Here is a 21,222-nt window from a genome sequence, read left to right as displayed (position 1 = left end):
TCGTAAATCCGGCCCTGGTTATGTCTACCAAATGCTCAAAAGAGCAAGGCTTTTTTCATGATTTTTTTATACAGGACATTTGAGATGTAAGGTATATAAATAATATATCATTGGATTGAGCAACTCTTGCAGAATAGAAAAAATATTTTTATTGCTATTTTTGTTACAAAATGGCGGCTGTGCAGCGATTGCAGTGAACCGCTTTTTTTAATAATTGTTCCGTGGCGAGCAGTAGAAGTCGTCCTATAACTCCACCTATAACCAAAACAAAAATTTTTTCATTATCTACATAAGTGTCGCTAGTGAAGTACACATGATTATATTTTTAAAATTTTTCTTCGCAAAATGGCAACGGTTTGAAAAAAAAAGTTCTGTTTCCACAAAAAAATCGACTTTGATTGTTTATAACTTTAGTTGTTGTTAATCAATCGCTTAAACCGATTTTGAAAACATGGTTTTGAGAAAAACGCGTTTAACGTTTCAAAATGCTATAAATCTTAAGAATCGCAATAACAAAGCCCCTAATAATTTTTTTACCTTCAGTCAGCTATCCCTGCGCCGTAAAATTGTCCTTCCTGGGTTTTATTTTCCACTTCTTCCTTTTTGTCATCTGATGTATGGCTGCGCCTAGCCTCTTTCGCGATGTCGGACATGCGATGCTTAGCGACTTTGACACTGTTGGCGCCCGATCCCACGCAAAACTCAAACTTGTCACTCAGATTCAAGTACTTTTGAATATAACTCACAGTTAAAAAGTATAGAAAAACTCAAACAAAGAATGTACACAACGAGAACGGCTGATCAACTAAACCAAGGGGAATTGTGAGTAAACACGTTCTGTAGAGACGCTATTTCTGAACAAAATTAGGAAAATAATCGGAAATGACGTATAATGCCAATTTTGGAGTGCTGAACTCATTTCTGTTGTAAGAAAATGTTGTTGACCTAAAATGCCGTTAAACCTTTCTCATTAACAGATTTATTTTGTTTAAATCATGCTGATCCCTGTCCACATCATCCCAAACACTATCCATATTAGCCCAATAACTGTCCATTTCACCCCAAACGATTTTTTAAAGTTCGAAAATCATTTTTTTAATTTCGTTATATTTTTGTTCTTTTGATCTCAATATCATGATTTTTTCGTGTAAAAACATAGAAAAAAGGTCAATATTACTATGATACTTTACGTTTATGAGATAAAAAACGCAGGCTACGATATAACAGATGTTTTTCTTAATAGGTTTAAATTATCCCAAATTACCCTACCGTTTTTTTTTCGCGTACGCCTTGGAGACTTTCGCGTACTCCAGATTGAAAACCACTTGAATAAAGCACTCAAATGCAGCTATGGAGGGAACACTGAACTGTGCTGCCCTGCCCGGATGCGGTTCTTGCATAGAAACACCGTGTATTGCAACTACCAATCAGTTTTATTGTTAAATCGACGGCACGTAGGGCAACAATTGAAACACCGGTGCTAGTGTCAGTGTTATATTTTGGCAAGGTCTCGTTCCACGGGGAAAAAGTTGTCTCATTCTTATCCATTCAATGTGAAGTTTGGACGTTCAGATTTGCTTCATAGCTTTTAATCATTGAATAAATGCATTAAACTTGTCTTTGTCATAAATCCATTGTGAAAATTTGATTTACTCTTCCAAATTGTGTAATATTTGCCGAGCTCTCTCCAGAAATGCTCTGAATGTTATCAAATATCAAATGTTTTTGTTTCTAGAGGAAAAAGTTAAAGAAACCCTAAAATATACTCCACTCGATATCTAAAATGTCAACTAAGTCGCTTTAAAAGTCAGTTTAAACTAAGCCGGAGCACCCTGCTCGGGTGCATGTCACTTAGGAAGTAAATGCTACTTTTTTGTCTTCGCTCCTAGTGCAGTGCGTGCTTCGCCAAGTTTGTTTCAGAGTATTATTTGGAGAAGATCCTCATATCACTACTAACTTGCTTAATTTACCTACTTTACATTTACTTTTGCGCGACAGACCGATTGCGTAATCCAGTGCCGAATCCAGAATACGTCGCTATGTCATTCGGTGTTTGGCTGCTGTTTTGGCAGAGTTTAAGACAAGCCCTATTCTCGCAGCTTTCCCATTGAGAAGTTTAAAGACCTCTTCCTTACGATCAACGATCAATACCGATGATAATGATGTAACGAACCATCGACCATATTCCGCCAAAATTCATTTCTCTCAACTGATTCGAACGCTGCCCTGAAATCTATGAACAGATGGTAAATCTGCAAATTGATCTATCGAAGTTTATCGAGGATTTGTCGCAATGGTCCGTAGTGAAGCGTCCCTCGCCGAAAACCGCTTTGGTATTCGCCAATAAAGGTTTCCTGCATCGGACTCAGTCTGTAGAACAAGATGCGGGAGAGAATTTTGTACACAGCATTGAGAAGAGCTATGCCCCTATAATTACTACAGTCCAGGCTTCAGTCTTTCATGTAAATCGAGTATAAGAGACCCTTCAACCAGTTTGAGGGTTATTCTTCATCAGATAACACTATTAGCATGATCCGATGGATGACACGATACAACTGTTCGCTCTCGACTTCAAAATGTTCGGCGGGAATGCCTTCCTTTCCAGCTGCCTTGCTGTTCCTCAACTCTTCAACTGCTTTCTTATCCCCGTCCATGGCTGGAGGATCCACAGCTTTTCCATTATTCTCAATATCCCCCCTGCTCTTCTCGACGCCTCTGCCTTTCTCACTGTACAACAGCACGCTGAAATGTTGTTACCAACGCCTGGCCACCCTTGAATCATCGGTACTCAGGTTCCTCTACTTGTCATTGCACATGACAGGGGCAGCCGCGAACACGCTCACAGCACAGGGATGCTTTCGAAAATTCCGGCGTACAAAACGAGTGCTACAGATAGCCATGCCTCTGGCTGCAGCGAAATTGATAAGCCTCAGGCCATTTTCGTTCGTAGTCAAATGAAAGCTTTCTCGGCTGGTTGCTCAACTATGCGATCCCACTCTCGTATCTGCAACGGGCGAGAATGTTGCAACACCGCACGAGAGTGAACGTGCAATTATACCGACAGGCACGGAACAACAAAAACTCAATCCGTCGAAGGAGATCGCGTAGTAATGACACTGGGAATTTCAACAAGAAGCTGAACAGCTCCCGTAAAGGCTACGTACGCCAAGCCGATATATGCTGAAGCTTGTACGGCAACATCCTTACGGACGCGTGTGAGGTGATCGAAAGGTGGAAGCAGCACTTCGTTAAGCATCTGAACGGCGATGCAGTAGAGCGCAAGGACGGAAGGGCAATCGACCTTGGTACACGCGCAGAAGGCAACAGGATTCCAGCCCCCGATCTCCTGGTGGTGGAGGAGGAGGATAGTCAGCCAAAAAACAATACTACTACTGGAGTGGACCTACTTCCCAGCGAGCTGTTAAAATACGGTGGAGGAACCCTGAGCCATGCACTGGGTCACTATCAAGATTTGAGAGGAAAAACGAGTACCGGAGGAGTGGATGGAAGGTTTTGTGTGTCCCATCTATTCGCAATTACCGGGTAATCCTTCTGCTGAACGCCGCCTACGAGGTATTTTGCAAATACTGTGACGTCGACTATCACCATATGCGAAACAGTTTCTGGGGCACCATCAGGCGGGATTGATGGGCGCCCGCGCCACCACGGATAAGATATTCGCGGCTCGGCAGGTTATGTAGAAATGCCGCGATTACAATGTGCCCACTCTACATCCATTCATCGATTTCAAATCGGCAAACAACACAATCGATCGAGATCAGCTATGGCTAATGTTTGATCAAAGCGATGTGTAGTTTGAGTATCGTGGGTAATACCGAGCCCTTTCGAAACTGGAGTAAGATCATCATCAAGATCATAAGATGGTCTCTCGTGCCTACTGTTCGATATTGCCCTGGAAGGTGTCATGAGAAGAGCAGGGTTTAACACGAGTGGCACGATATTCCGAAAGTCGGTCTAACTGTTTAGCTTCACCGACGATATTGAAATTGTGACTCGGACCTTTGCTAAGATGATGGATACGTTCATCGGACTAAAGTGCGAAGCCAAACGGATTGGAGTGGTCATCAATGCATCGAAGACGAAGTACACGAAAAGAAGGGGTCACAACAAGATACTGTTAACCTCCCACCTCGAGCTCAAGTTGGTTGTGATGAAACCGAGGTGGTTGACGTGTTCGTGTACTTGATTTAGCTCACTGGTAACTGCCAACAACGATATCAGCAAAGAAATTCATCGGCACTTTATGGCAGGAAATCGCGCATGCTTTGAACGCTCCAATCGAGTAGAATTCACCAAGTTGATCATCTACAGAACAATTATCAGACTGCTAATCCATGAGACATGGACTATGTTTGTGGAGGATCTACGCGCTTTTGCAGTCTCTGAGCGGAAAGAGTTGCGTACCATCTTCGATGAAATGCAGATGGAGAACGGAGCGTGAAGACAGCGAATGAACCTTGAACTGCAGGAGATCGTTCGAGAAAAACTTGGAAAAATTACCGCATTTTATTTGTAAAGTTAACTAGACACAATGAAGATGCATAAGGAAGGATTTATATTATACTTCTGGACATGCGATCGAAATTTTCAATAGATCTTTTTACATATCAGACAGAACAATTTAAAACATGAATATATTAAACTTTTTGCTTGACGTACGATTACGCCTTACTTTATTATTTTTAGATTTATACACTAGCAACAAACCGTTTAGCCCATTAATAGGTTATTGAGCAAGCGCTAAATCAGATATTTTTTTCAGACGATACAAGATAATCTGATGGTATAATCCGAGCTAATTGACGATACTGCCCAACGAACATTTGCCACCATGAAAACTCTTGGTATTCCAGCTCAAATTCAGCACACGTTTCCAAAAACGTTGGATATAATTGAGCCAACATTCCGTGATCCATGGTCGGGAACAGATGATGTAGGCAGTGGTCTCCAAATCCCGTCAGAACTTGGAACTGACAAACTTTTTTATCAGAGCTGTCCGCAGTTGCCGCTAGTTGATATACACCAAAATCAATCTCGGAACTGTAAATATGATTAAACTTAGTATTTTCTGAATTCGTAGCATAACATCAGCTTACGGCAGTAAATCCCCGGAATGGACTATTGCCGGATGATGATGCGCTGCACTCAATCCAATAAACCCAAATAAAAAACTGGCTACAATAAGAATGATCGTCCATATAATGAGCACTGTCGTTAAGCTTTGGGAACAAGTGGAATACAAGAAGATGGGCAATACCAGAGGGATCATATCTTCTACAAAAAACGTATTATTTTCCGTTGTACAAGTTTCCACAATTCTGAGAAAACAAACATAGAAATAAGCAAAATACAATTTTGAACCACCCATCCACATTACCTTTTGATAAGTCCGTCAGAAAGTAGAACAGCATAAACTATGGGCTCAAGAAACCACGACCCAAATCGTTGTAATAAGCTCTTTTTTGGGTGCACAAACCAACACAAGAACGGTTCGAAGAATAGCAATTCCAGATCCTGTATCGAGTTGGGATACGAGTGATGAGATATCACATGCGATATTCGCCATTCTCTGAAACAGTATTATTTGAAACACATTTTGCTTGAAAAATCAATAATTTGCCTTACCTGTAACTTAAAAAGGCTAAATTAAAAATCAACATCCTCCAGTTATCTTTGCGATGGAAAAAGTTATGTGCACAAATCATCGTCAAAGCTAAAATCCAACCGCAAAGAGCCGCCACCAAATAACTGTTCATATAAGTCGCGAACCATGCCAGCGCAAATGTACTAATCATCAACAAGTCCTGAATTATTTCTGAATATCGTGCCGGTCGCTGATCCAAAGTCTCCAACTTAGCACTAACCTTTCGTTTCAAGGTTCGATAAAATCCTTGCTCATGAAACGTATACCGAATGGTTCTTCTTTCATGTGCTACCCGTACTTTATACATGGGCAGGAGTTGACTAGCATAGTTGCGAATGTGATGCATTTCGAAAACCTCCGTTATATCGGTGCCCTGAAAGAAAAAAGATCGATCGAATGAAAAATGCGTGCGACCTCAAAGCCAATCGGTGTAAACCTTTGTCAGACGTATCCAGTCGGCTCCCCCTGGATGGCGCCCAATAAATTCGGTAAGATCGTACAAATCGTCATGAATCCGCCACAAACCTTCCGCTCTGTCATCCTGGCGTTTTGCCTCCAACCAGCGATAGACGGTTTTGAGGGAGCTTTTGCGAAATGTGGGTTCTTTCGTGGTTATCGATGTGGCAGCACCATATTTCAGTGCAGAATAGGACTCGGGATTCCCCGTCGCATTTGAGCCTGAAGGCAGGTTTACCATGTCTACATCGGGTTCTGAAATAAAGCGGGAGTTAAATGTCGTTGTGAAGCTATTTGTTGTATTCAGTGGTATCACGCCATTGAGTATCGTTAAATACTGAAAATTAATACAAGATTCGTATTCATCCAAAAGTCTATAGCAAAGCTGTGGATTCGTAGAACATACAACAATTAAGTAGCAGTGAAACATTCTGGAAACTACATAAATCTGAGAAAAATCACTATTCTTCATTCCGTTTTCAAATTCCTCAAAGCACTTTTTCTTTGTTCAACTATATTTTTTTAAGATCGCAGTAAATATTTTATATTAAAATCGCTTATTTTATCAATTAATAAAAAGTATAGTAACCTGCGCGGTCACAACTTCAACATTCAATGGAAAATTATCCTGATTTTTCTGGTAACGCTGTACTAGCGTGTACCATAAATGACAACCACTCACCACGCACTGTGCGCTGAATTTCGTACTCGTAAATTATGACAGTTTCTATATATCACTACTCATTCAGCCACATTGGATTTCGAAACGCCATCTGTAGTTGATATCCAGTCTCTAAGCATTCATTCAAGGCTGAGTATTTTCTTATTGTTGGCTGTTTTTTCAGAAACCGGAAGACATCATTTTGGAGTTTAACATGGTATCTGAAGCTGGTTCCCGGTTCGAAAAATGTTCCTATAAATGGTTTTAAGCTGTTTTCAAGAAGCCAAAAGTTAACATCTTAAATTTCAAAATGGTAGTTGATTTTTGGCCTCTTAACATCCGGAAATATCCTTACTGAATTGTATCTGACCATTCTAAGCTGTTTTTTTTCTGAAACCGGAGATCCGGGTCGATTTCATGCCTGCAACGTCCGAATTTCGGAAATAATAATATAATATAAGGCTGTGCGAAATTACGCGAAATTTCGAGGTTTCCGAGATTTAACGAAATTTTTCTCGAAATTCTTCATAAAATTACTAAAATTTTTGAATTTTAGGTCAACTTTTTCGTTGATTCGTATTTGAAAAGAAGGTTAAGAGATGTTTAGAGTCTACTTAAGCATATTTTTCTTTTTAAATCCGGAAATTACTAAAACGCTAGATTTAAGTTATTAAACGCTAGATTTTTAAAAAATTTTTAGGGTCTGATACTTAGAAGTAACTCTAGACCTAAATTAGAGCTTATAACAGCAGAAAAATTGGTTGAGAAACCATAAGTTGATATTGTTTGTTGAAAAAATGTGTTCTCAATTTCGATAAATTTTGTTAAATTTCAAGAAACTCGAGATTTCGCGAAATTTTGCACACCCTTAATATAATATAATATGTTATCTTGATCTTTTAAGGCTACTTCCTAGAAAGCATAAGTCACCACCACCTTAAATTACAAAATGACATCAGGAGTTGATTTCCGGTTCCTGGGCGTGATCCCAGTTCCGAAAATATCAACAAAATCGCACGCATCTAGTTCATCGAGATCTCGTCTTAGATAAACTTATAAATAAACTCTTTATATTTGTCCATAGTGCTCTCTTTTGGTTCGCCCTTCTTGACCAGCATTACGACTATACATAAAAGTCCAGGGGATTCAGGTCCGAAGAGCTGGGAGGCCACAAAGTCTTATCGAGAAAATCAGTTAAATTCTCCCGACACCACACTCGGACGATATTTGCCGTGTAGACCAGTGCGGTTCTATAAAAGGACGTAATGATTCTTCCCGTAGAGGTCACGTTTTTCGTTAAACACCAGTGAGAGCCTTCCACGCCTGGATACGGTCCCAAAGTATCACCGACGCGGCGCTCTGGAACCACGGAATGTTTATGTGGCACGGAGGAATGCTGGCCAACGTTGGCGCCCGCAGCTGACAATTTTGGACATTGTGCGGCTGTTGTAAGGAAACGCGAACTCCTGACTTGCGTGCCGCAAACAAATTTACTACGACGCACGTCGCAGTACTCTTTTATCGTACGCGGTAAACAAACAACAAATGTCAGCAAATCGCCACCATGCGCGTCGGTTAGCCTATATATCAGGCTAAAGCAGACATCAATACACGATATTCTATTCGAACTTATTGAACACCCTGTAGCATTTATATAAAAGATTTGACTCCCACGACGTAGTGCTCGGGTGAGCTCGTAGCCTCAAGGTCGCGAAGTCCGGTCATACAAGCGAATGGTCATGAGTGCGAATTGTAGAATCAGATCGATCGATGTCAGAAGGACATTTATTCTTAGAGTTTATTCGCAGGCTCTCTCCCTACTCTACTGGACCCTTCCCTAACGCTAAATTTCAGGAAAAAGTCACACACCGTTGAATGATTGCCTCTCCAGTCTGTAATAATTACAGGTACTTAACAGGTTATCTAACCAAGCTTGGTAAAGCAGAGTCTATATATAAATTTGTCACTGATCACGGTAACAATAGTATCTTCCTCTCCGTTATAGTCGTTAGAGGTGCAGAGCAACAATGATTGTAACACTTACTTCCCTAACCGATCGTAAGGATGTATCCGGCACCATAATCGATCTTTACAAAGCAGAAGCTACTGAAGTGTTATACATTGCATATGGTAAATAATCCCAAAATAGTCATCTATATGTGTTTTTTGTGCAACTTTACTAGCTCAGATCAACTATGGAGGAGTAACTCCGAAATGTGTGGTAGTTCAAGCCTTGAGCTTGATGCTCAAGATTTTTCTCCCACCGACGACGTAGAGAAGAGCGAGCTCCATAAGAAAACAGTGCATGCAACGCAACACGACATAAAGAACGTCATCGGAGATATGAACGCACAATTCCGACGATGGGAATTCTTTCGTCCCGTTGTTGGTAGGGGAAGCATTCACTCTACCGTTAACGACAATGTTTTGAGGCTAGTGAACTTAACCGCGGCCAGGGGAATGGCCATTTATAATATCCACTTTGTACCATGGGCGTAGCCAGAATTTCAAATAAGGGGGGCGAGTTCTTCAAAATTTTAGAAGTAAAAAAATGGTATTTTGAAAAATAGAAATAAATACTAGTTTTTAGGGATCAACACTAAATTTCATTTTTTTAACACGTAACTAAACAAAACTGTAATTTAGTTTACACTAAACCTACCGAAGAAAAATCGTCGTTAATTAAAAATTATCTTCCTTTTATCCTCCTCAAATCGCTCCAGCGCTAATTCAGTAAATTTTTCACGATTGTTGTTAACCATCTCTGCCGTAGGCTGGCATTTTGACGTAAGCGCCAAGTTTTTATACTTCATTTTTTTACGTATTACTATAGTATGGGCAGTCTCCTTCAAGATGCTTGTTGCCGTCTTCAAAAATATTGAAAATTAGCAGAGAAATATCGAAAATAAGCAGTGACGTTAGGGCCATTTTCATAGTACACTATAAAAAAAATGTAACGATTACTTCAAGTGTTTTTGCACTTGACTCAATTCGTCACATCACACTGCAAGTTTAAATGGTTTAGTGTTGATTTCTGGAAGATTAACACTTTCCAATGAATGAATGAATTTCTTGCGTTGAAAACTGGTAAATGGAAATCACCATCGTATTATTATGAATATCTCTTGTGTTCCACTGTTTAAATCAATTGAATTTTTGAGAAATCGGAAATTTCCGATGTTTTTTCGACGCCATTTTGTTTTAAAGTCAAATATCAAAGTTCAAATCAAAAATTCAAATTGGCGTCGAAAAAACATCGTAAATTTCCGATTCCTCAAAAATTCAAAATGGTGCCATTTTTGCCCCTTACGGTGAAATGGGTCCAAACTCGGGGCAATTTATTTTTGCATCAAATGCTTATTTAGACCTATTATTCACAAACTGCACTGAAGACTTCTGTGTAGATGCATCATTGACTCCCATCTGGAAAAATGAAGCATTCCACACAGCAATTGAATATTCAATAGTAATGAATAACACTTCGTACCCCAGCGACTGCGAGTACGAGGATGTACCGGAATACCACAAAACTGACTTCGAACAAGTCAAACGTAGACTTCGCATAATAAATTGTCGTAGTATAATTTGTAAAGAAGGAAATGTCAACGTAGAAGTATCAAAATTTTATGAAATAATTAATCAAATTATATCAGAAAATGTACCTCTAAAGAAAAGAAGACGAACGAACACCAACAAATATCCAGTGTGGTTTAATCCACAATTGAAGAACCTAAAAAATAGAAAACAAAAAGCACATAAAATATACAAAAAAGACAGCAATAGCGAAAATCTTCAAAATTACCAAGAAATTTGCTGTCAACTTGACGCAGCCATTAAAATTGCACATGAAGAACATAATCGTAAAATCGAATATCAAATCAAGTCTTGCCCTAAGAACTTCTTTAATTACGTAAAAACCAAATTAAAAAGTAACAACTTTCCATCACGAATGCATCTTGACAGTAATGTAGGACAAACTAGTAATGAAATATGTAGTCTTTTTGCCACTTTTTTTCAAGAAATTTACACCAAATATGAAGAAACAGATCGCGACCGCGAATACTTCTCGTATTTTCCTGAATTTTCGAATTCTTTATCTGTCAATCAAATATCTGAATTCGAAATTCAAAACGCACTTAAAAATTTAGACGCTACGAAAGGTCCTGGACCTGACAGAATAGCTCCAATTTTTCTCAAAAATTTGGCAGAAGAACTATCTACACCATTACAACACCTTTTTAACATGTCCCTGAAGAATGGAATTTTCCCAGAACTCTGGAAAACCTCATATTTAGTGCCAATTTTCAAATCTGGCGCTAAATCTGACATTCGTAATTATCGTGGAATTGCCATTATTTCATGCATTCCAAAATTATTTGAATCAATAATTAATGAAAAAATCTTTCAACAAGTAAAACACCAAATTACAACTCAACAGCACGGCTTTTACAAAGGCCGATCAACTACCACAAATCTTTTGGAATTCATAACTTTCACTCTGACTGTAATGGACAACGGTAACCACGTAGAAGCTCTTTATACGGACTTTAGCAAGGCATTTGACAGAATCGACATACCATTATTACTCTTCAAGCTCGAAAAATACGGAACTGAAACAAAATTTTTGGAATGGCTGCAGTCATACTTAACAAAACGAACACAAATAGTCCGCTTTCAAAATTCCTTTTCAAACCCAATAGAAGTAACTTCTGGGGTTCCTCAAGGTTCCCACCTGGGCCCTCTTCTTTTTATATTATACGTAAATGACATTTCCTTTCTTCTTAAGTCAATACATGTGCTTGTATATGCTGATGACATGAAGCTCTTTATAGAAATAACCAATGCAGAAGACTTCGAAATATTCCAGAACGAAATTAATGTATTCTACACTTGGTGCAACAAAAGCCTATTACAACTCAACATTAAAAAATGTAATTCAATAGCCTTTAGCAGAAAAACAGTAACACCACCAACAAACATTTTCTTAGGAAACCAACCAGTAGAAAAATGCAAAATCGTTAGGGACCTAGGCGTAATCCTAGACTCCAAACTCACATTCATAGAACATTATAATACAATTATCAACAAAGCAAATAGTATGCTGGGCTTTATAAAACGCTTCGGCCACAATTTTCAAGACCCATATACAATCAAACTATTATATATTACATACGTCCGACCAATTCTGGAATATTGTAGCATTGTATGGAATCCCTATATTGCCACACATGAAGAACGCATTGAATCTGTCCAAAAACAATTTCTTTTGTACGCGCTTCGTAAGCTAAATTGGACATCATTTCCCTTGCCATCATATGAAGCACGCTGCATGCTTATAGACATACAAGCACTTAAAGAACGCCGCGATCTTTCAATGCTTTATTTTATCAATGACATTATTTCTCAACGCGTGCAATCTACTCAATTATTATCACAACTAAATTTTTATGCACCCAGTCGTCAATTAAGAAATCGTAAAATATTTTCGGAAAATTCTCACAGAACAAACTACTCAAAAAATGGCCCAATAAATCGCATGATGCGTCACTATAACCAGCACTGCGAAAATATCGACATCACCATGGGCAGAAATCAAATAAAAAAACGACTAACTACTGGAAATAATGTATAGAATATAAGAAAGCATTGTATTATTATTATAACTGTAGTCTACATTTGCTTGACGAAATAAATTAATAAACTATTTAAATAAATCATACATAAAAGCCAAGGCAAGAAAAATGTTGCACTGTGTAATCGGAAAGTTGATAGGCTGATCGACGAGCCAGTTGGAGTGAACCAGGTCTGCAAACGGATTTACTTCGTTAATGTGCGTTGTTGTAGGCTGTCGCTTGTAAATGCAGAGCGACCGTCGGTACTGGCACAAAATGACATAAGCGCATGGAAGAGAAAGGGAGGGATTTGCTAGTAGCTTAAGTATTCATGATAAATATTAGTAAGTAATGATTATGTGTGTCCAATCACAAATGGTGACTTCTCAACACTTTTAGAAATCTGTAATTTTAATTGTTGGGATTTGTTTGCTTTCGCAATGAGGGGACTTATCGTCCGTAGGGATTTAAACCTACTTGTCAAAAGAGGGGAAGTAAACTTACAACTAAAATTAATTGATAAAGAGAGCTTATCGTAGCAATTGAGGATTGCAACGATTTTTATCGAAAATTGTTAATAATTTTATTTGACATAGCTTCTATTGGTTCAACAAACTGGTAGCACCTATGGATGCATAATTCTCCTCATAATGCATACAAAATTTTCTACCGCATCCTGTTCCATAGACTGAGCTCTTTGTTAATGAATACTAGTGCAGTTTTCGAGCGGGACTATCTACAACGGACCAGATGTTCTTCTTCAGATAGATTCCTGACAAGGTTCAATAACACAACTTATCAACTGTTTGTAAAATTCAAGGCGACGTACGATTCAGTGGAACACAACGAGTTGTCACAGATTATGCTTGGATATGGTTTCCCAACAAACCTGATTGAGCTGATACGTACGACTATTGACTATGTTACATCATGCGGGCGAATTTCCGGACGCATTTGTGACGTAGAATGGTCTAAAGGAATGGGATGGGCTCTTGAACTTGCTATTCAACATAGTATTGGAAGGTGCTGTACGAAGGACAGGTGTGCAGAAGAGCGGCGCCATCATCACGAAGTCTTTCATGTTTGTAGGCTTTGCGGGTGACATCGATATCATCGATGTTAATCGTAGAGCTTTGGAGAAGGCTTTTACGCCTCTCAGAAAGGATAAAAAAAATTAAACTCATTATAAACACTGCCAAAACGAACAAATGCCGAATGACTGGTTGAAAGGCCTCATATGCCCAATCTACAAAAACTGCTCAACTCCGCATACAAAGTGCTCTTCCGTATCCTGTTCTCCAGGGTGATACTGTTAACGGAATCCTTTGTCGGCGAATACCAGGCTGAAATTTTCACCCTGCGACAGATCCTTGATAAGGTCCGAGAGTATAACTTGCAGACTTACCATCTGTTTGTGGATTTTAAGGCGGCATTCTACTCAATGAAAAAATACGAGCTGTGGCAAATTATGCTGAAACACGGTTTCCCGACGAAACGAATTAAGCTGAGTCGTATGACACTGGAGGGATCGAAATCATGCTTGTGGATAGCTGGTGAGACATCAGTCGCATTCGTGACGTTGGATGGACTGAAGTAGGGGGATGCGCTCTTTAACCTACAGTCCAAATTCGCCCTTGAAGATGCAGTACGAAGAGTAAACGTGCAAAGAAACGGAACTATCATCACAAAATCTCACATGCTCCTTGGTTTTGCGGATGACATTGATATCATTGGTATTGACCGTAGGGCGGTGGAGGAGGCCTTCAGGCCTTTTAGGAAGGAAGCAGTGGGGTTGGGACTCAGCATAAACTCTGCCAAAACAAAGTATATGGTTGCTGGCAGGGATCATGGGAGCTCCCGTGGTGTTGGTGCTGAGGTGGAGATAGATGGAGAGCACTTTAAAGTGGTTGATGAGTTTATTTATCCTGGTACGCTTTGCAAACACGCACAAAACTAGCGCTGTATAGGACGCTGATACTCCCGGTGGCCCTTTACGGACATGAAACATACACGCTGAAGGAAGCTGATCGACGAGTGCTGGGAGTTTTTGGGCGTAAAGTTCTGCGGTCGATACTTGGCGGTAAATTAGAAGATGGAGTGTGGCGCAGGCGCATGAACCACGAGTTGTACCAAGTTTATAAACATGCTGATATAGTGAAGGTAATACAGCCTGGCAGGATTCAGTGGGCTGAACATGTAGCCAGAATTCCAGGCGAAAGAGCCGCCAAAACTATCTCTAGCAGAGAACCAGGATGAGGCCGTTGACTTCGTGGTAGGCCTCGAACTAGATGGATGTGCGTGGTGGAAGAATATGCACGATCTGCTGGTGTACGAGGTGACTGGAGAACGGCTGCCCAAAATAGAAGAAGCTGGACATCTTTAATTCGTTCGGCCCTAGACCGGTAACGGTCCGTCGGCCAATAAAGTGAAGAAAAGTAAGTATTACCTTACCTTACCAGTCAGCTCCAGGCCGAAGTGTCCCTTGCTGTTCGATGAAGTCGCCTCCATTCAACTCAGTCCATAGCTGCAGCTCGCCAGCCATATCGTCTGCGGAGGCCCCGCAGGTCGTCTTCCACTTGATCGAGCCACCTTGCTCGCTGCGCGCCCCATCGCCTTGTTCCAGTCGGGTTGTTATCAAGAACCATTTTCACCGGGTTGTCGTCCGACATCCTAACGACATGCCCAGCCCACCGTAGTCTTTCGATTTTTGTCGTTTGAACGATAAGTGGTTCTCCCAGCAGCTGATGCAACTCGTGGTTCATCCGCCTCCGCCATGATCCATCTTCCATCTGCACTCCACCACAGATGGTACGCAACACCTTTCGTTCGAAAACCCCAAGGGCGCGTTGATCCTCCACGAGCATAGTCCAGGTTTCGTGGCCGTAGAGGACTACCGGTCTGATCAGTGTTTTGTAGTTGGTTAACTTCGTGCGGCGGCGAATTTTATTCGAGCGGAGCGTCCTCCGGAGTCCAAAGTAGGCACGATTTCCTGCCATAAGGCGTCGACGAATTTCTCTGCTGGTGTCGTTGTCAGCAGTCACCAGTGAGCCCAGGTACACGAACTCGTCTACCACCTCGATATCATCACTGCTAATATGAATTCGTGGCGGGAGGTTGATACTGTCTTCTCTGGAACCTCTTCCTCCCATGTACTTGGTCTTCGATGCGTTTATGGCCAGTCCAATTCGTCCGGCGTCAGCCTTCAGTCTGATGTACGTCTCCGTCATCTTTTCAAGGGATCAAAAAAGTAAGTATTAACACTGCTAAAACGAAGTACATGGTGGCTAGCTGAGAGTCTGATACGGGTGTTGTGGTGGTGATGGATTGGGATACTTTCGAGGTGGTTGATGAATATGTTTATCTTGGTACACTAGTAACGTGTAATAACGAAGTTAACCATGAAGTGAAAAGTAGGATTGCGGCAGTGAATGGGGCTTATTTCGGATTGCGTAACCAACTTAGGACCCGCATGCTACATATCCGCACGAAATTTGCGCTTCACAGGACGCTGATCTGGAGAGGAGCAATACAAGTCCGAATTTTGTGAGGCGTTTCTTGGATTAAGAATGGGATCTCTACGATCTGTCACTACACGCAAAACTTTTCCTTATTACTTTAGAAGCAATAGCGCAAAATTACCTTTTAGGTAACAGATCCATTACTTAAAAAGCAATAAAATTCTTCCCCAGTCAAGTAACAACACATACTGTCATATATTTAGCACGTATTATGAGAGTACGGCTATCTAATAATGGTCGTTTCAACCACATGCAACGTTTTTTCTGTCGAAAAATGCTCCCTCTCCACCTCAAGTCAAAAAAAACCACACACCGTCGCATAAGTTGCACATGTTACAAGTTTTTTCAATCTCCAATTCATCCGGTGGGCGTGTATTAGTTCGCTCGTTGTATGCATACGGAGCAGCGAAAAAATATGACAAGAGCTGCCAAGCAACATTTTCCCCGTCATAGAGTATGCAAACGTTGATGATTTCAAAGACTTGAAATGCGCCTTAAAATGACATCACGATCTGTAAACTGCGTTAGAGAAAAATAAAAACATTCGCTTTCTTGCAAGCTATTTACAGCACATAATCATTGGTTCATGAAAACTCATTTGGACCTGTTTGAATATACAAAACTCGTGCCCATCCAGAACAATATTCGCAACTTCGGCAACTCTGGTCAGACAGTATTACATATTTCCATTTCAAGTAAACACTGGGGGACGAAACGAAAGTGTTTCTAATTGGACATTTGAGGTTGACGGTTGAGATTCTGATTGTGTCTTCTGATTGTGATCGTTGCATCAATACAAATGCAGCGAGTGAAGTCTTGCCAACACATGCATTTCGGTGCTTGGCTGTATGTTCTCCTGCAGAAACACATACAAGCGTGTGGCCGTCATAATTTTTATTACTTTTTGTTTGTTACTTTTTGTGTATAATGCGCAGTCATAAGACACAAAAAGTAATAAGAAATAGCCCAAAAGTAATAAAATATTCCCCGTTTGCGTTGGGTGTATAAAACCAGGGCGATCGATTTCAGCAGAAATTAGATAGAAAGACTAATACCGCTGCTGATTTGGTAAACTTTTTATATAGCCGAGCAACACGTGAAGAGATCATCGAAAGCTGTACATAAAATCTTTCAAAAGTTTTGAAATATTCATGTAGGGGAGATGGGGGTAAGACGGACATGTAACTTATTCAAACGCTTAGCGATTTTTTTTTGCAAAATTTCCCCGGTCACCTTTTCACCAAGTTAGTTGATGATTATCGAACCGCCCTTCCAATGCTTACATTTGTCAAATGTGCAAAAAAATTAACAAATTTTGAAAATAGGCTACGAGTTCGCGTGTGGATGTAATATTTGCGTGTCAGAAAAGAAGATTTTTTTTTCCACAATTTCCCACGTTTTTTTCGGTGTTGGTCCATTTTCCGATTATTTGAAACGTGCCTGCCCTATACGTGAAGAGTTACAGGTTAAGTATATTGTTATTGAAAAACTATGAGAGTTTAAAAATTTTGTGTACTGGTGGGGTAAGACGGTCCACCACCAGGGTGAGTAAAATGGACAGTGTTTATAGTATTATTTCCTTCAAATTAAGGTATGCCTCGATTGCATCTATCAAACGTGCACCGAAAGTCAATTGGCCGCTGTTAGACGCGAAGTGGACTGCAAAATGTCGGTTCGCGCTACCGCGGTAAAATGTAGAATCCCTATAACCACTTCGAAGAGGCGAATTGCGTGAGCTTAATTTTGTTTTGTTTTTCTTTTCCATTTAAAGTTTCTGTCTGAAATTGATAATGGTTCAAGATTTAATCCACTGCATAATTAATAACTATTGTTGTTTCAAAAAACTATTCAGTTTGGTAATATGGAAACTACCTCTGAAAAACTGATACAAGATGACCCTTCGGAACCCTGTTCCCGGAGTGTGACCAGAATCAACGAAAACCCTCAAATTATCCTTCATGTGTGTTTGCGTTTCACGTTTTGTTAATTCATACCATTAAAAAAGCTAAACTCGTCGTTTATTGCTAATTTCCTTAACATGTCCGTATTACCAACACCACCTGTACGTTTCACCCGCACACTAAAAAAAACGAATTTTGCAATCAACTATTTATTGATTTAAAAACTATAGAAAACGATTTTTATTTGCAAAACCAAATACACTAAAGTCGCTTTTTACGCGGGGGATACGTGCCTCGTAAAAAAACCGCGTAAATTCCGGAATCCGCGTAAAAAAACGCGTAAATTCCGGAATCCGCGTAAAAAAAACGCGTAAATTCCGGAATCCGCGTAAAAAACCGCGTGAATTCCGGGATCCGCGTAAAAAACCCGCGTAAAAAGCGACCTTAGTATACTACGCATCGAAGTGCTTGTAATAACCTATAATGTAAGAGATTAAGGTCCCACAAAATATGATGTTTCACACGTAAAAAATTACTATTTCCTGAACATGTTCGTCTTGCCCCCACCCTCCTTAGTAACACGCTCACAGTTTATAAATACTTGTTGCAAGGGTTACCTGATTTTTTTTTATTTCTTTAGAAAATATACCCTAAAATTTTTATGAATGTTCTAGAATTCAACTGCCAACACAATCACAATACAGAGAATAAACAGCAATTTGAAATGATGTTAAAAGGGTGATGAATTGAGCTTGTAGTCCACTAAAAACTAAAGATTACATAATAAGAGAAGGTCTCCTACACAAATTAGTATTCATTAGTTTTTAGCATCTTTTACATTCAAGCTCATCTGGGCCATTTCAGCATCTGATTAGTCATTAATATAAGACTGCTCTATTTTTTTAATTACTACTAACGGTTGCGGAAACAAATTGATTACAAGTGTTCATTGGTTAACAATAGATTCGATGGGAGAATTTTGTTTCATAGAGTTTTCGTACCACTCAGTCCGAATCATTTCTTTTTCATCAACTTTTGTTCAAGGAACGAAAGAATAAACGATCATTATATTTTTCAGATGCAACCAAAAAGTTATGTAGGTAGAATTATTCAATGTTAACATTTTTAATGATTGTTCTAGTCTTATACAATTAAATTGTGCTCTACTATTAAGTGGTCAAAGTATAAAAACAACAGATGAATAACCTTTCTAATATTGTTCTATGACTATATTGTCTAGCGACAACGCCGCCGGCTGATTCAAATTCGAAAGCAAACTTTGTTTACCACGCAGAAGTTGAAGATTTATGTTTTTTATGTCATTCGGATCGTTCTGGTGTAACCGGATTCTAACTAATGTTGCTAAATCTATGAAAACAAATTTGCTCGAAAACCGGCTTTAGCATTGAAGCCTATTGTTGATGGAAAAATTTAAAGTTGGTTCATGCCAATCAATCAAAGTAAATCAAAACATTAGCTTAACGCCACCATCCTGTACTTGCCGGTACCTATATACAAATTTGTATTTGCGTAATTTATCACTTGAATTACACCTATTTCGTGTTTTTTTTTAACAATTGGTAACAACCGTTTCAGCATCCACGGCAATCAAACGTAACAAACTTCCGATCTGGCGAAATATATGTTACTATAAAATCCAACAAATATGCTGTCAACTTAGTATTTGGACACAGTACACCATTTGCTAACGAGTAAATTTTGAACGGTATTAAGCTTCGAGGATGATGGATTGCTTTGAAAAACTAACTCACGTTTTAGGCCACCAGCGAACGAAATACTGTCCGGTGCGTTCACGCGAACAAGATCAACTGATTGCCATCGATTCGCCAAATCAACTTGAACACTCCGTGAATTAGGGTGACTGCACTAAATCAACACTGACGGAATCACAGCGAAGCGGCAGTAGATAAGCCTTACTGGGGGGGCCAATATAGGGTGTACCTTGACAAAACAAAATAGCAATTTATGGAGCACGTTACTTGGCGTTTTTCGCTTCGACACCAGTGCTGCTTCATCGATTTTAACGAACGAGTTCATATCTATTAGTAAAGCATTTCAAATGTTAAAAATTGAACACCTACCTTAAAAATAATGGTATGAGGTTTTTTTCCCGATGAAAATACAGCATGAAATTTCATTCCGCCGAGAACTATGCTTGATAAGCTATTAGTTGAAACAAGTTTTTACTTCTTCTCGGTTTAGGTATCTGTAGAATAAAAGCAGGCTTTGCATACTTGCAGTCCAGAATGCAAAATATTCAAAAAAACAAATTCAGCTCAGCTCATAGACCCCGAAAACCGGTTACTAAATAGGATATGTTTTGTCGATTAATGGCACCTGTTTCGAACAGAATAGCTTCCACCTTTACACTATTGCATCGATTTGAAATACAGCTTTTGGTAAATGGAAACAAACAGTTTATCTATGTTGAAACATTAATCAATACATTGTTCTTCAAATTTCCCCATGTAATTGTTGCCTTCTCTACCATTATTTTGAGTTTCTGGGCGACCTTCAACTGTTTATGTATATGTATCCAAAATTTGCATTATTAGGAATTTCAGTACATGCTGTTGGCCATAATCCTTTAAACAAAAAATTACGAAAACAATAGTGTGTGTTTATAACGTTACGCACATACCTTTCAGATATGTATTTCCCAAATAGACAGCCAAAACTTGACCTTCCTGAACGCAACGCACTCGTAACACGTGTTACAGCAATATTCGCAACAATAAAATACACGGCAGCAAAATGTGACATTGAGTTGTCAGCTAGCAGGGGACACATACCTGGTCTGAAGATTTTTACCCTGACCATAAACATACGAACAATTATAGTGAATCACTGACATGGACCCGAGACGCATTAAGTACATGCGCGCTACGAATTACGGCCCACGTTTTGCATCATCCTCCCGGCAAACGTCAGCGAAAGCAACAATTGCCTTACGCAACTTAATACTTCATCTCTCTGTGGCTTTCTTTCTGTTCCGTACCGCATTTCCACGCCGGTTGGCGAATTTATGTACTGCGAAACCGGCAAAAAACGACACTTGGTGCCGCTCACTCGCTTTGGAGCAAACGAGCTGAGGAAACCGACGATGATGCAGAAAATTGAGTTGCGTCCTGACGTAAGTTGCATAAAATATTAGTTTTACACTAGAATTCGAGAACGGATTTTTTTCTTGTCGGGCCGTCTACCGGTGGCGTGTTAATTTGTCACAGTTTATTCAAGTTTTGGTTACATAGTTCACTGAAAAGAATCTGAATCATCCCTTCCCGCCACATCTTAAGAGTGTTTCTACCACATCCCTGTCACGAACGTCATCCCCATACATTTCGCTTGAAGCCGTTCTCTCTGGCTATCTGGCTCGATTATACGTCAA

At 39.7% G+C, this 21,222-nt stretch overlaps 1 protein-coding gene across 7 annotated transcripts; it reads right to left on the bottom strand.

The window, feature by feature from the left end:
• Window positions 1-4,666: 4,666 nt before the first annotated feature.
• On the bottom strand, window positions 4,667-20,698 carry LOC129731379 (cytochrome b5-related protein-like). 7 transcript variants are annotated; one of them, XM_055691345.1, is made up of 8 exons: window positions 20,476-20,607; window positions 19,916-20,419; window positions 19,586-19,840; window positions 6,102-6,376; window positions 5,647-6,038; window positions 5,399-5,590; window positions 5,118-5,339; window positions 4,667-5,061 (listed from the first exon to the last, which is right to left on the bottom strand). In XM_055691345.1, exons 4-8 carry the CDS (start codon window positions 6,360-6,362, stop codon window positions 4,767-4,769), a joined length of 1,362 nt encoding a protein of 453 aa, XP_055547320.1. In that variant the 5' UTR covers window positions 6,363-6,376; window positions 19,586-19,840; window positions 19,916-20,419; window positions 20,476-20,607; the 3' UTR covers window positions 4,667-4,766. The 7 variants fall into 7 exon arrangements, with proteins under 7 accessions (XP_055547320.1, XP_055547322.1, XP_055547321.1 ...); XM_055691347.1 differs by lacking the exon at window positions 19,586-19,840 and having other exon boundaries at window positions 19,916-20,040; window positions 20,172-20,419; XM_055691346.1 differs by lacking the exon at window positions 19,586-19,840.
• Between the last annotated feature and the right edge of the window lie 524 nt (window positions 20,699-21,222).

This window comes from Wyeomyia smithii, chromosome 3, assembly GCF_029784165.1.
Source record: "Wyeomyia smithii strain HCP4-BCI-WySm-NY-G18 chromosome 3, ASM2978416v1, whole genome shotgun sequence".
Classification (NCBI taxonomy): domain Eukaryota; kingdom Metazoa; phylum Arthropoda; class Insecta; order Diptera; family Culicidae; genus Wyeomyia; species Wyeomyia smithii.
Note: the sequence above shows the minus strand (reverse complement) of the source record. Positions and strands in the feature narration are given on the sequence as shown.